Source organism: Rhipicephalus sanguineus, chromosome 2, assembly GCF_013339695.2.
Source record: "Rhipicephalus sanguineus isolate Rsan-2018 chromosome 2, BIME_Rsan_1.4, whole genome shotgun sequence".
NCBI lineage: Eukaryota > Metazoa > Arthropoda > Arachnida > Ixodida > Ixodidae > Rhipicephalus > Rhipicephalus sanguineus.
In genome coordinates this window covers 96,178,265-96,190,920 of record NC_051177.1, presented here as the reverse complement: position 1 = coordinate 96,190,920, position 12,656 = coordinate 96,178,265, and the positions used below count along the sequence as shown (strand labels likewise).

The following is a 12,656-nucleotide window of genomic DNA, read 5'->3' as shown; positions in this document are numbered from 1 at the left end:
CCTCAGACCCCCTGTTTTCTAATCCCTTGTCTTATATTTTCCTTTTTTCACTCTGGCCTGGGCGAGAGTATCCAGATCATGTAATAGTTGTGACTTTTTACGTAAGCTTTCCTTTCCAATAAATCGTAGTTGCGAGTCAGCGCCTATGTTGTTTGCGTATTTGTTCTAGTGTCCGTGTTTCTGTGCGCGCCTTACCCTCTCAAAGCGAACTAGTACCAGCTAGCCCAGTTAGCCGTGATACTGTAATAAAACGCGTAGGGTCTATTATGCACTTCCCTAAGACGACTCGAAGGCGAGAGCCATCTTCTACTTTTTCTTCAGTCGTTGTATTGTTCCTCGCCCGCTCCCCACTCCGAAAGCTTTCTGGACCTAACGTGGTTTTTCGCTGCTTCCGTGATCGGTGGGCAGTGAAAAACGACGATGTCATGCGATGCCGTCATCATGTGATGTCACAAATTTAGGCGATCTGTGACGTCATTATGATGTCATATGGTGATTTTTTGCATCACTCGTGTTAACGCCGCCGATGGTCAATTTTTGCGTTTTATGAGGCATCTAAGGCTTTCGCCTAAAATGTTGTTCTCGCCGATCTTCTGAGCTGCTGCTTCTTGCCCGCTGGTCGACAGCGGCCGGGGCCTGCCACACCGCTCGCCACTCCTACGCACGCTCCGCCACTTCGCAAAAATGTTATACAAGGAAGCCTACTTACGACTCATTCAACATATTTTATTGTTTTTTCTGGACTAAGAGCGCCGCCCACGCCGGAAGAAGAATAACACTTTCTCGTTGTTTCTTTCAATAAACGTTTATTCTTTCTTCTATTTCTTCTTAGATGGATAGTGGTTTAAAATCGGGCATTGTGTTCAATGCGAAACTCAAGAAAACGCACGTACAGTACCGAACATCGTAATAACACCGTCGCGCTTTAGACAACCACACCATGAGACCCATCTTGCGTGGCGCTCCCCTCCCCCCCCCCCCCCCCCCCCTTTGCGCATAAGAGCCGCATACACCCCGGCTTGGTCATTCAAGACATTGAGTTCGGTTCATTGCGTACCTTTAGATCTAATAAAATCGATCGCTGATGTTATACAAGCGGTTATTGTGAGCATATGCCAATCAAAATACAGATAAAGAAAGGCAGAAATAGGGGGAATAAAATTTAGTTTGAACAGTGTCTTACCCATCCGCTCCGCCGTGAAAGTACGGTTCTGTGCAGTAGTCATGCGGCCTTGGCTGCCGTTCTTTGTTTCGCCATCTGGCTCGTAAGCGAGGTCAGAAGTTGGTGCTTGATCTATAACGTGCAGATCGCAAAAAGACTGTACCGAAAAAGAAACACCTTCAACGAACCTATTAACTTTCGACGGGGGCGAAATGCCAGAGGCCGGTGTATCGTTCGATGTCGCTGCACGTTAAAGAACCCCAGGTAGTGGAACTTATCCGGAGCCCTCCACTGCGGCGTCTCTCATAGCCTGAGTGGCTCAAGGACGTTATACGTCATAAACCAAGCAACCAAACCTATTACTTTCTTTAAAAAAGCAGTTGAACTGTTTCACTTCCTTGTTTTACTTTTCTGATGAAGCTTCATATAAGGTAGAGTTACCGCTTAAATACGTCTACGCGCAATTTCGCTTGTGTACGTCGCCACGGTGCTCATTTCCCCAAGCAATGACAGCACCAGTCACCCGCCAAGGGGCCGAGCAAACTGCGCCTGTTTGCAAAACTTTGTTGCATCACATGAAAGGTGTTTCTATGTTGCATCTTACATGCTTACATTTCATGAATTCGCGCAAAATTAAAGAAAACGCAATAATGCCAAACAATGGTAATATGACTTAACAGAAAGATAGTTTTGCTACTTGGAGAAAGAGAGACGCGGAATTGAATGACATGCTAGAAATTCAAGCCGGGTCCACCGCCTGGTTGATGAAAGAGGAGGGAAACAGAAATGCAGAAGGCCGAGAGGTTAACCAGAAAAGCTTCCTGTTCGTTACCACAAGTTCGTTAACGAATGTATGCAAAATTCTCGGCCATTCACCCGTTGTGGGCACGTACCATCCATGAGAAACAAGCAAAAAGCAACACGAGACCGCGTGCGAGATCCGGGGGTGACGAAGAAGAAGAAGCGCCCACCGAGTGAATGGTCAGACGGTCTGCGGCCTGTGCAAGATTCTGCTTTGACCGCTGCTTAGCGTGTATCCGCACGACGGACCGAATCCGTCTTTTCCGCCGCGGACGGCGCATCACGTGACCCCGCGTCACGGATTTGTGCCATCCGTGCCGCGTCCGCGGACGTCGCGGACGGAAAATGCTAAGCTCTTTTTCGCATTCGGATTCGCGCGGAATAACACGACAGATTTAGCCGAGGGTGCCATTATAGGTCTGGCAACAAGCGCTGCTTCTTTCTTTTTCTCTGCGCCATGGACGGAAACATAAAAACCTTCAATACTTTTGCTAGCGATGAATGTGTTTTCGACTTTGAGACTGCTCGCTACATCTAGAGAAAAAAGGAGCAAGCAAGCATTCTCACATTATTATGACCTCTAAGATTTGGTGGCACTCGCGCTATTGCAGATCACCCAGCTCATGTTCTGCCAATAGGTACTCGCTAAGCCTACAGCTCTCAGAAAATGAGTACGGCGCTCGGAAACAGTACCAAATTGTCATGAATACGTTGCCGGCGAAGCTTGAGCACACAAACCTAAAGCCGACACAATCGTCAGTTTGGGACTAACAGCCCTCCCGCTCATCTCCAGCGAGGTGGACCACTGGTGCAGCAAGCCGACTGGCATCAACAGGTCAGACACGGAATGGAAGGAGACTGGCATCCCCGTAGGACGCGACGGTAAGCGAAGTCACTGCACCGTCTTCGAGAAGCCGGAAGCCCTGAACGACACCAGCATCGTACGGTGCCGCCGGTGGGACTACAACCCAGAGACGGCTCACACCACCATCATCAGCCTCTGGAACCTGGTTGCGACCGACGGTGGCTCGTGCACATGGCCAACGCCGTCTTCATGGCCGGTGTTCTGGGCTCTCTGGCGGCGTCCGGTTACGTCACAGACATTATCGGCCGGAAGCGGATCATCGGAGGCGCCACGTTCGTTCTCATGATTGCGGCATTCGGCGGCTGCTTCGCCAACACGTACGTCATCTACCTGTGCACCAGGTTCGTCATCTCCGGCTCGTCGAGTGCTCTCTCCATGGTGGCCTGCATCCTGCTGGCCGAGGTCTCCACGAACACCCACCGGGCTACCCACGTCAGCCTGTCCGCAATCTTGGGCCTCTTGCTCGGCGACACGTGCTACGCAGTTCTAAAGCAGGCGCGTCTTAACTGGATCTGGCTGCAGCTTCTCATGGTGGCACCCACGCTCCTCGTTCCACTGGGTTACTGTTACTTAGTTATACACGAGTCGCCCCGATGGCTCATCTCCCGGCGCAACATCAAGAGTGCCGCAGTCGTGATGGAGATGGCGGCCAAAATGAATGGTTTCCCCGCCGACGCCGCCGAGGCGGTGGTAGAGCGAATCAAAATCCAGGACCTCAACTATGCCAAGCAGCTTGGCGCCTCGAGCACCGACAGGAGTACCTCCTCAGCCGTCTTACGCCGCGGCTTAATCATATACGCCTCGTCTTTCGCCATCATGGTCGCCTACTACACGCTGCTGCTGTCGTTTCACGACAATACTTGGATTCGCTGGACGTCACTCGCTTCAGAAGCTGTGTGCTACGCGTTGTACATATTCGTCGTGGACAGAATCAGCCGAGTGACGCTAGTCGCTACCATCTACCTCTTGGCAGGCACCTATTGCTGCTTCCTGGCCCCGACGTTTGGCAGGGACGCTACCGAACTACTCAGCACCGGTCTCCTGATCGAAGCCAAGGCCGTCACGGGCATCGGCGTTGTGGTGACATCGTTGTGCGCGACCGAGGCATTTCCGTCGGCAACCCGTGGCCTAGGCGTGTGTCTTGCGTACTCCTGCGCTCGTCTTGGCGGAGTCTTCGCTGCGACAGCGTCCAGTCTCCGGACAGCGGGAAGGGAGGACCTGCTACTGGCCATAGTTGGAGCTGTGCTGTACACCTCATCTCAGATCTTCCGGAAACTGCCGCGAAGTGTCACCCCCTTCAACCCTGACAGCACGCGGACGACTACAGTGGCGAGCCCGTCGGATGGGCTGGAAGGCATGAAGAAGTCGCTGTAAGTGCAGCCCAAAGCGAAAATTCGCAGGAAGCGACGAAGATCAACAGCTGCCCATGACAGCAAAGTTAGGGATCCTGAAAGCAGGATGTCCCCCGCATATGCCAAGGTGTCGGGTGTTGCTTCACCATTTCAGTAGCCGCGATGTCCGACGTGGCTACTGACCAAGACGTGGCAAGAACCTCCGAGAAGAAGGGTGACAACAGTGACAGAAAGAAGCCAGGTAGATAGTCGCCATGGTCAAACTCAATTCTTTTCTGCTACGTTCTTTTTTTCTTTTTTTATCACGTTCCTCTCTCCCTTACTTGTCAATTACAGAAAATAATTTACTGCATTGCCAAGGCTACTTTCTTACTAAAGTAAATCACTAGGCTAGTTATTGGATCATCTTCAGCATTGTATACGTACAGCGTAAGGCTAAACTGACTGAGACAATTAGTGAATACTTAGAGAAAGAAATTCGGCAGATGCGACGCCTTGTGGGAATCGATTTCTTGCGAAGCAGTGAGCGAGTAGTTGTCTATGCTGCATATTTTGGCTTTGAGCCTAGCGTTACGAGGTGGATTGACGTGTTTTTTGTTTTTTTTTTTTTTTGAAGCGCAGTAGTTTTGTGCACATTGTAGCTTTAACAGTCACGTCTACGCTGGCGTTTAAAGAGTAACTTATGGTCTGATGTAACGTCAACATTCACTTTAGAGCACGTCAGTATTATCGAAACGAAGCGCACTTTACAGTGCGATGATTTGAATATCATACGTAACATTCGTTAGCATATTCGTCCTGGGTCTACCAACGCTTTAACATAACTTGATGAATCATCAGAATACAAATGTAATGTTTATTGGACTTCTATAAAAGCGGAGCCAACACTGAAGCCACAATTGACGTTAACCCGGAATGACGCCTGTACCGTAAAAGAACATATGCAATGTTTATTACTTCATTATAAAATTATATAGCCAGCACTGCAACCACAATTGAGCTACACCGATATTACGCCTGCATAGAGTCTTCCAAAGCAGTTTCAAGATGTGGCACAGCTCTGTGGTACAATATCTGATTGCCACGCGGAATAGTTGGGCTCAATTCCTGCTGGGATCCTTATTATTGCGATAGCAATTATATGGACAGTCTCGGCTGATTTTTGCCGTCGCCGCCGTCATGCACCGTATATGTATATGTATGTATGTATATATATATATATATATATATATATATATATATATATATATATATATATATATAAAAGCCCCAAAGAAAGATAATTCAGAAAAATGCTTCCGAAGCGCAGAATCGAACCAGGGACTTCTCGCACCGCAGCGCGTGGCGCTAGCCACTACGCCACGAAACGCAGATCGTCCAGGTAGCTAACGGCGAGCGTTATATACACACCCTTTACCGCTGGCCGGACTCACAGACGGCAGGCGCTTATGAGCGTTTCTTCATTACCAGCGAGATGGCGCGAGGAGCTCGCTGAGCGTAGCTGAGCGCTGGGTTTTAAAGGTCGCCGCCCCGCTCCTGCGAACGCCGTTGCTCTTCACCCTACAGGGCGTGGTCACCTTCGTGCGCTTATCTCGAAGAAAGAAGGGGGCGGGCGGGGGGCGGGGGGTGGAGCGGGGGATTGTATGTCTTGTGCTTTCCCCGCGATGTCCGCGCTGAAGACACAGAGCTCGGTGCAGCGGCCGCGTTTGCGAAAGGAGCGCGCTGTTCAAACAGAAATAAGTAACAACTGTGACATTTAGTTCGCGGCTCGTCCTGCGTATACCTGTTCGTTCGTTTCGTGCGTCCTGCTTTATGTTTGAGCAGTGCGCTTCAAGTATCGAGCTGTGACGCATGATAGTTCGTGCTCGTCTTGTGTGCGTCCTTTTCGTGTGTCCTTTGGGCTCGAGCGACGCGCTGGCAATTTCGAGCTGCTTTCCGTTCTTCGCGTTACATTCCAATTTGTTGCTATTGCATTCATTGCTTTTTTTATTCTTTGCATTCGTCAGCTCCACGCTGCCATGTCGGTTTTTCTTGACGCCCTCGCATTTAAATAAGCAATGTCTGTTCTTGCCGTACCTGGAGAGATATAAACTGTCAATCACCTGTGGCGCATACTCGCTTACCATGGACTATGGCATACGGGTACGTGCCACACGTGTCTGGAGCAAAGGGTTCTCGACGTACGCGAGATAATTTTCACGTTATTATTGCGATAGCAAGTAAATGGGCAATCGGCTGGTTTTTGCCGTCGCTGTCATGTCCCGGATATATATATGTATGTGGGTCATTCCATGCCAAATCACCCAGCGTTTTTCCGACCATCACAAATATGGCTGAAAAAATTTCCACGTTTTTCTTGAAGTTCAAAACTCGTTCTGCTCGTTTATTTCTGTTGCCAAAAATTTTCCCGCCTGTTTGTGAGAGTCTGTAGTTTTGCGCCGACTGAGCTAAAGGGCATCAAACAACAATTTTTTTCAAAGGGCGTTTATAGGATGCACTCAATAAAATGGTATTTCCGGCAAGCTAATGAAGTGATGTAACTGTAAAAATAATGATTTATTTATGTATATCGATTCTTCGAGGGCTTTTCGCAGGAGCAAAATTGAATAAAGTTGCAATGTTTGATATTTTTTTCCAGGAACAAGGCAAACTCAAAGGGTAGAAATTAATCATATACTGGAAGCCTGTTCGACATACTACAAAAGAAAAATAATTTAGTCGCTGAAGGTGTAGCAAATCGTCTGAAAAAAAATGCGAATTTCACTTTTTTTGAGAAAAGCTCTGTATTCATCGTCAAAAAACTTGCCTTGGTGGTCGCACTAAAAATATGCACGATACTTCATTTGAAAGCTCTATGTATTAGCTTAACATAGACAAAGTTACAAAAGAGTATTATTTTTTTAACTTGAGAAATATTTTTTTGAAATTTTGTATCTCCACCAGCTTTTCGCCGACGTAACTCAAGCGGCATGAAGCACTCGCAAAGGCAATCTTCAGCCCATACCCACTGACCTGGGATGCAGACGTCAAGCATGGTGCTGTCTATAAAGCAACCCCATTTTCTTTTCCATTACTTTATAGACAGCACCATGTTGCCACGACATATTCCATGCCACGACATATTCGGGGAACCCTGGTTTGCGCTGCGCAAGGACAGCGCCGAGGCCTACACCGCTGGCGTCCGTGTGTACCTCCGTTGGGGCCGTAGGATCGTAGTGGCGTAGAATGGGAGGAGACGTCAACAAACGACGGAGCTTTGCGAACGCGTCGTCACACTCGGACGACCACGAACTTAGGGGTCCGTTACTTCCAAGGAGCTTCGTCAGCGGCGATATGATGGTGGCGAAGTTTCGTATGAAGCGTCGAAAGTACGAACACAGTCCTACGAAACTGCGCAGTTCTTTTACGGTCGTAGGTTTGGGAAATTCGGCCACGGCCCGAAGCTTGGCCGGATCAGGAAGGATTCCGTCCTTGGACATGACGTAGCCGAGGATTGTCAGCTGCCGTGCTGCAAATCGGCACTTCTTCAGATTCAGTTGGAGGCCGGCGTTGCGCAAACGCGTCAAAACATGCCGCAGACGTTGGAGATGCGTGGAGAAGTCCGGAGCGAACACCACGACGTCGTCGAGGTAACACAAGCACGTGTGCCATTTCAAGTTGCGCAGAACGGTGTCCATCATGCGTTCGAAGGTCGCGGGCGCATTACACAGACCAAACGGCATGACGTTGAACTCGTACAAGCCGTCGGGCGTGACAAAGGCTGTCTTCGGTCGAGCGTCATCCGCCATGGGTACTTGCCAGTACACCGAGCGCAAATCAAGAGACGAAAAGAATTCGGCTCCTTGCAGGCTGTCAATCGCGTCGTCGATTCGCGGCAGCGGATAAACATCCTTGCGAGTGATCTTGTTGAGCCGTCGGTAGTCCACGCAGAACCGCACGGAACCGTCCTTCTTCGCAACGAGAACAACGGGAGACGCCCATGGGCTGTCCGAGGGCCGAATAACGTCGCGTCGAAGCATATCGTCGACTTGTTCATTAATGACCCGGCGTTCTGCTGGAGACACGCGATATGGACGTTGCCGCAGTGGTGGTTGGGCGCCAGTGTCGATGCGATGGGTAACAGCGGAAGTGCGGCCGAGAGAAGTTTGCCCAACATCGAAAGAAGAACGAAATTCTTCCAGCAGGCACAGAAGTTGGGAACGCTGGACCGATGTGAGGTCGTCAGCAATGGAGGACCTAAACACATCAGCAGGTGACGAATCGGACGCGGAAGCAGCACTGAGCGTACCGGAACTGGGACAGTGCGTGTCATCGGGTGCGTCCATAACTAGTGCGTCTTCGAGGGGTTCCACTCTGCCAAGACATTCCCCTCGCACCAACGTAACAATGTATGGAGATGGGTTGTTAACAAAAATAGCGGTGCTGCCCTGAGTGAATTGGACAGTCGCGAAAGGTACCAGCAAGCCTCTCCTTTTGCAAACGTGGTCAGATGGCGAAATGAGCGCAATGGTGTCGGAGAGAGCGGCGCAGTCGACTGACACAGCCGTCGACGAGTTTGGAGGCACTTTGGTATCGTCTTTGACGAGGATCTTGCTCGATACCGATGAAGTGTCTGCCGGCGTCAGATCTGAGAACGGGGAGAGTTCGATTTCGGCTTGTGCGCAATGAATTACGGCGTCGTGGCGGGAGAGAAAATCCCATCCCAGGATGACGTCGTGAGAGCATGCAGCAATTATAATGAACTCGACGTCGTACAAAACGTCCTGAATGACGACGCGAGCTGTGCATATTGCTGTAGGATGAATACTCTGGGAGCTGGCTGTACGGAGAGACATCCCAGAAAGCGGCGTCCTCACTTTTCGTAGTAATCGGCTCAATTTTTGGTCCATAACCGATACGGCGGCTCCAGTGTCGACAAGGGCAGATGCGGGAACACCGTCGACAAACACGTCTATCACGTTCGATGGGCTTCGCTGAGGGCTTTCGCAGTTCGATAGCGTCGCAGCCCTTGCCTCCTGGACTGCGACGACTAGTTTTCCTGGTCGCGAGCGACCGGACGTGGGCGCATCGGCGACAGTGAGCGACGTCGTGGAGACGGGGAGCGCCGAGTAGATGGAGCTTGGCGTGACGTCGGCGACAGAGGCGTAGGTGGGGCGTAAAATGTGCGGTTTGACTGGCTGGTGGCGGGCGACACGACTTGAGGCGGTTGGACGCGATTGCAGTAACGCGCCACGTGGCCGGCGTAACCGCATGCGAAGCATATGGGGCGGTTGTCAGGTGTGCGCCATCGGTTTGCTGGAGCAGGGCCCGCCCACGGCGCAGGACGTGATTGACGGGGTGGCGACTGATATGACTGCATCGTTGGCTGCAGTCGTGGCCTATGCATGACGTCGGCGTAGGTAGCCGGCACAGCCGCTTCGAAGGACTGATGTCTAGGGGCGGCTTCGGCGTAACTGTGTGGGGCTGCCGTAGGTATTACTGGGGACGTCCTGGCGACAACTTGGGCGTAACTGAGTGGTGCAGGAGCCGGGTGGTGCTGGTGGTACTCAGGCATGACCTCCGCGATTTCCTGCTCAATCGCTCGACGGAGGGGAGGGAGAAGAGTGGTTGACGGCTGTTGACCGTACCGAGGTTGAGCAAAGTCCAGCAGAGAGAACTGGCGCGCAATTTCCTCGCGCACGAATGACTTCACCTCTCTCTGCCAGCAAGGCGGAGTGGTCGGATATGGTCGACAAGCCAGCGAGCTCGGCGTCGCGGGATGGAGAGCGACGGGTCATCGACCGCTGCCGGCGCAGCTCCTCGTAGCTCTGGCAGAGCGTGATGACCTCGGCGACTGTGCTGGGGTTTTTGGCGAGCAGCATCGTGAAGGCATCGTCGTCGATGCCTTTCATAATGTGCCTCATCTTGTCAGATTCCGACATGGTGGCGTCGGCTTTCTTACACAAATCGAGGATGTCTTCAGTGTAGCTGGTAAAGGTTTCGCCGGACTGCTGAGCTCGTTCTCGCAAACGTTGTTCGGCCTTCAGCTTACGAACGGCAGGGCGGCCAAACACGTTGATGATGGCGGTCTTGAAGTCGGACCACGTCGTAAAATCGGATGCGTGGTTGTTGTACCACAGGCCGGCCACACCCGCGAGGTAGAAAACCAAGTTGGTCAATTTTCCCGCCTCGTCCCATTTATTGGGGACACTCACGCGTTCATAGATCGCGAGCCAGTCCTCCACGTCGGTCCCATCTGCGCCAGTGAAGACTGGGGGGTCGCGGATACGAGGGACACCGGGGCATGAGGTCGGTGTAGGCGGAGGCGTCTGCTGGGCGGCGTCTTGAGGCATGGTAGCTGGTAGGGTACGGGATCGAAGCTCCAGAGGCATCGAATGGGAGCACAGCACCTCCACCAATTTGTTAAGCGGTTTATTGGACGGGACTCGGCGACAATTCGCTATGGCGACAGTCAAGGCCAAAGCACGGGCTCCGAGAGCGAGCGGCGTTTACAAGAGGACGACCCACTAGGAGCCGCTGGAGAACGCAACCGTTAAACAGTACCAATTGCTTCGCCACAATATATATATATATATATATATATATATATATATATATATATATATATATATATATATATATATATATATATATATAGATATAGATATAGATATAGATATAGTGAAAAACTTCGTACTGCAATATGAGAAACAAAAATTTATTTTACCCTGACAGTTTCGGCTGGAGGACCAGCCTTCTTCACAGGATGTAAGTGAAATGAAACGGCCATTGCCGAACCCGCTAAATATAAGATATATATATATATATATATATATATATATATATATATATATATATATATATATATATATATATATATATATATATTATATATTACCATGAAGTTGTGTATGACTCGCGACTCGCATCCCGGTATTCCTTCGTCTCCCTCGACAGAATAGTCGTAAAGGGGATATTCCATGAATTGAACTGAAAAGTGCCTTTCTCCATTGCAATAGCGAGTGCAACACCCACCCCGTCGTTCGTTTCAATAAAGAATAGCGCAAGTGCCAAAATCTATACGACAGAGGACAAGGCGCGATTGAACAATGCGAAGCACACAGCGTTCGGCGCATGCGTTTCTCAGAAAAATGTACGGTTGCATAAGCTGCAGTCGCTGCAGTTGCCGGGAAGCGGAACCTGCAGTGTGCGAAACCGGGAGTGGCAGTGGCGTAGTCAAAAATGGTTTTCGGGGAGGGGGGGGGGGGGATTGTCAATAATATTTTATGTATGTTCGTGCGTGAGTTTGTATGCGAGCCAATGTATATAAACATGCAAAATTGAAAAATATCAGGGAAGAGGGGGGGGGGGTTGTTGGCTCCCACCTTCGGGCTACGCCAGTGGGCTACGCTTCGGGCTACGCTCAGTCGTCCAAGGCTACGTCGCATTGGTCTACCGGATACGGTGCTCCCACAGATTCGCTAGACAAACACATTCGCAGCGTGCATTGGTTCCCAATTTTTGTTTATTTCTCGCATTCTTTTTCCAGTAAACAAGACTCTTCTTTTTATAACTTTTTTCCAGCTGTCAGGGTGCACCTGTAGCTTCAGAGTTGCTCTCGTGTGCCCATACCCGTCCCGCTTTATACATCATCAAAACACACTTCAGCGAACTGCATATATACGCGTCCCTTTTGACACGCCGTCTGGAAGCCGACACGCTGTTTCGACATTGCAACAAATCGCGTTTCAACGTGGCAGGCGGAACGGGTGGCGTCCGCGAAAGCCAATTATATTATTAGTGAAGAGCGTCGTGTATTCAAATCTACAACAGACGTAACGTGCAGTCGCCAGCAGACAGAAAAGAAAAACTCAGAACGTGCACCATATATTAAAAAAGCCGGCAGATCCCACGCATTGTGGGAATCGATGTAATGCGAAGCAGCCAGCAAAGAGCTGCATACATCGTCTTGTATGTCATTGAGGAAAATGCGTGACATGGTTTTCATGTTAACTCCTATTATTTATGTTCGTCACACAGTAACGTCGCGCAATACCAACTTCGGGGTTGATCAAGCTAGAGAAACGGCCGCCAGCGCCCCATGAGCGTGGCACGCAAGTCATGCTGTACATGACATACGTGTCATGGCTTTCATGTTAACTCGTGTTATTTATGTTCCTCACACGGTCACGTCGCAAGATACCAATTTTGGTGTATATCAAGCTAGCGAAACGGCCGCCAGCACCCCATGAGCGTGGCACGTAAGTCATGCTCTACATGACATGCGTGTCATGATTTTCATGTTAACTCGTGTTTTTATGTTCGTCACGCAGTCACGTCGCGCAAAACCAATTTCGGGGTAGATCAAGCTAGCGAAACGGCCACCAGCGCCCCATGAGCGTGGCACGCAAGTCATGCTGTACATGACATACGTGTCATGGCTTTCATGTTAACTTGTGTTATTTATGTTCCTCACATGGTCACGTCGCAAGATACC

At 50.3% G+C, this 12,656-nt stretch overlaps 1 protein-coding gene across 1 annotated transcript; it reads left to right on the top strand.

Moving 5' to 3' along the window:
• Positions 1-2,999: 2,999 nt before the first annotated feature.
• Positions 3,000-4,202, top strand: LOC119381766 (organic cation transporter protein). Its single transcript, XM_037649531.1, has one exon. The coding sequence runs from the start codon at positions 3,000-3,002 to the stop codon at positions 4,200-4,202; it is 1,203 nt and encodes a 400-aa protein (XP_037505459.1).
• Positions 4,203-12,656: the final 8,454 nt, after the last annotated feature.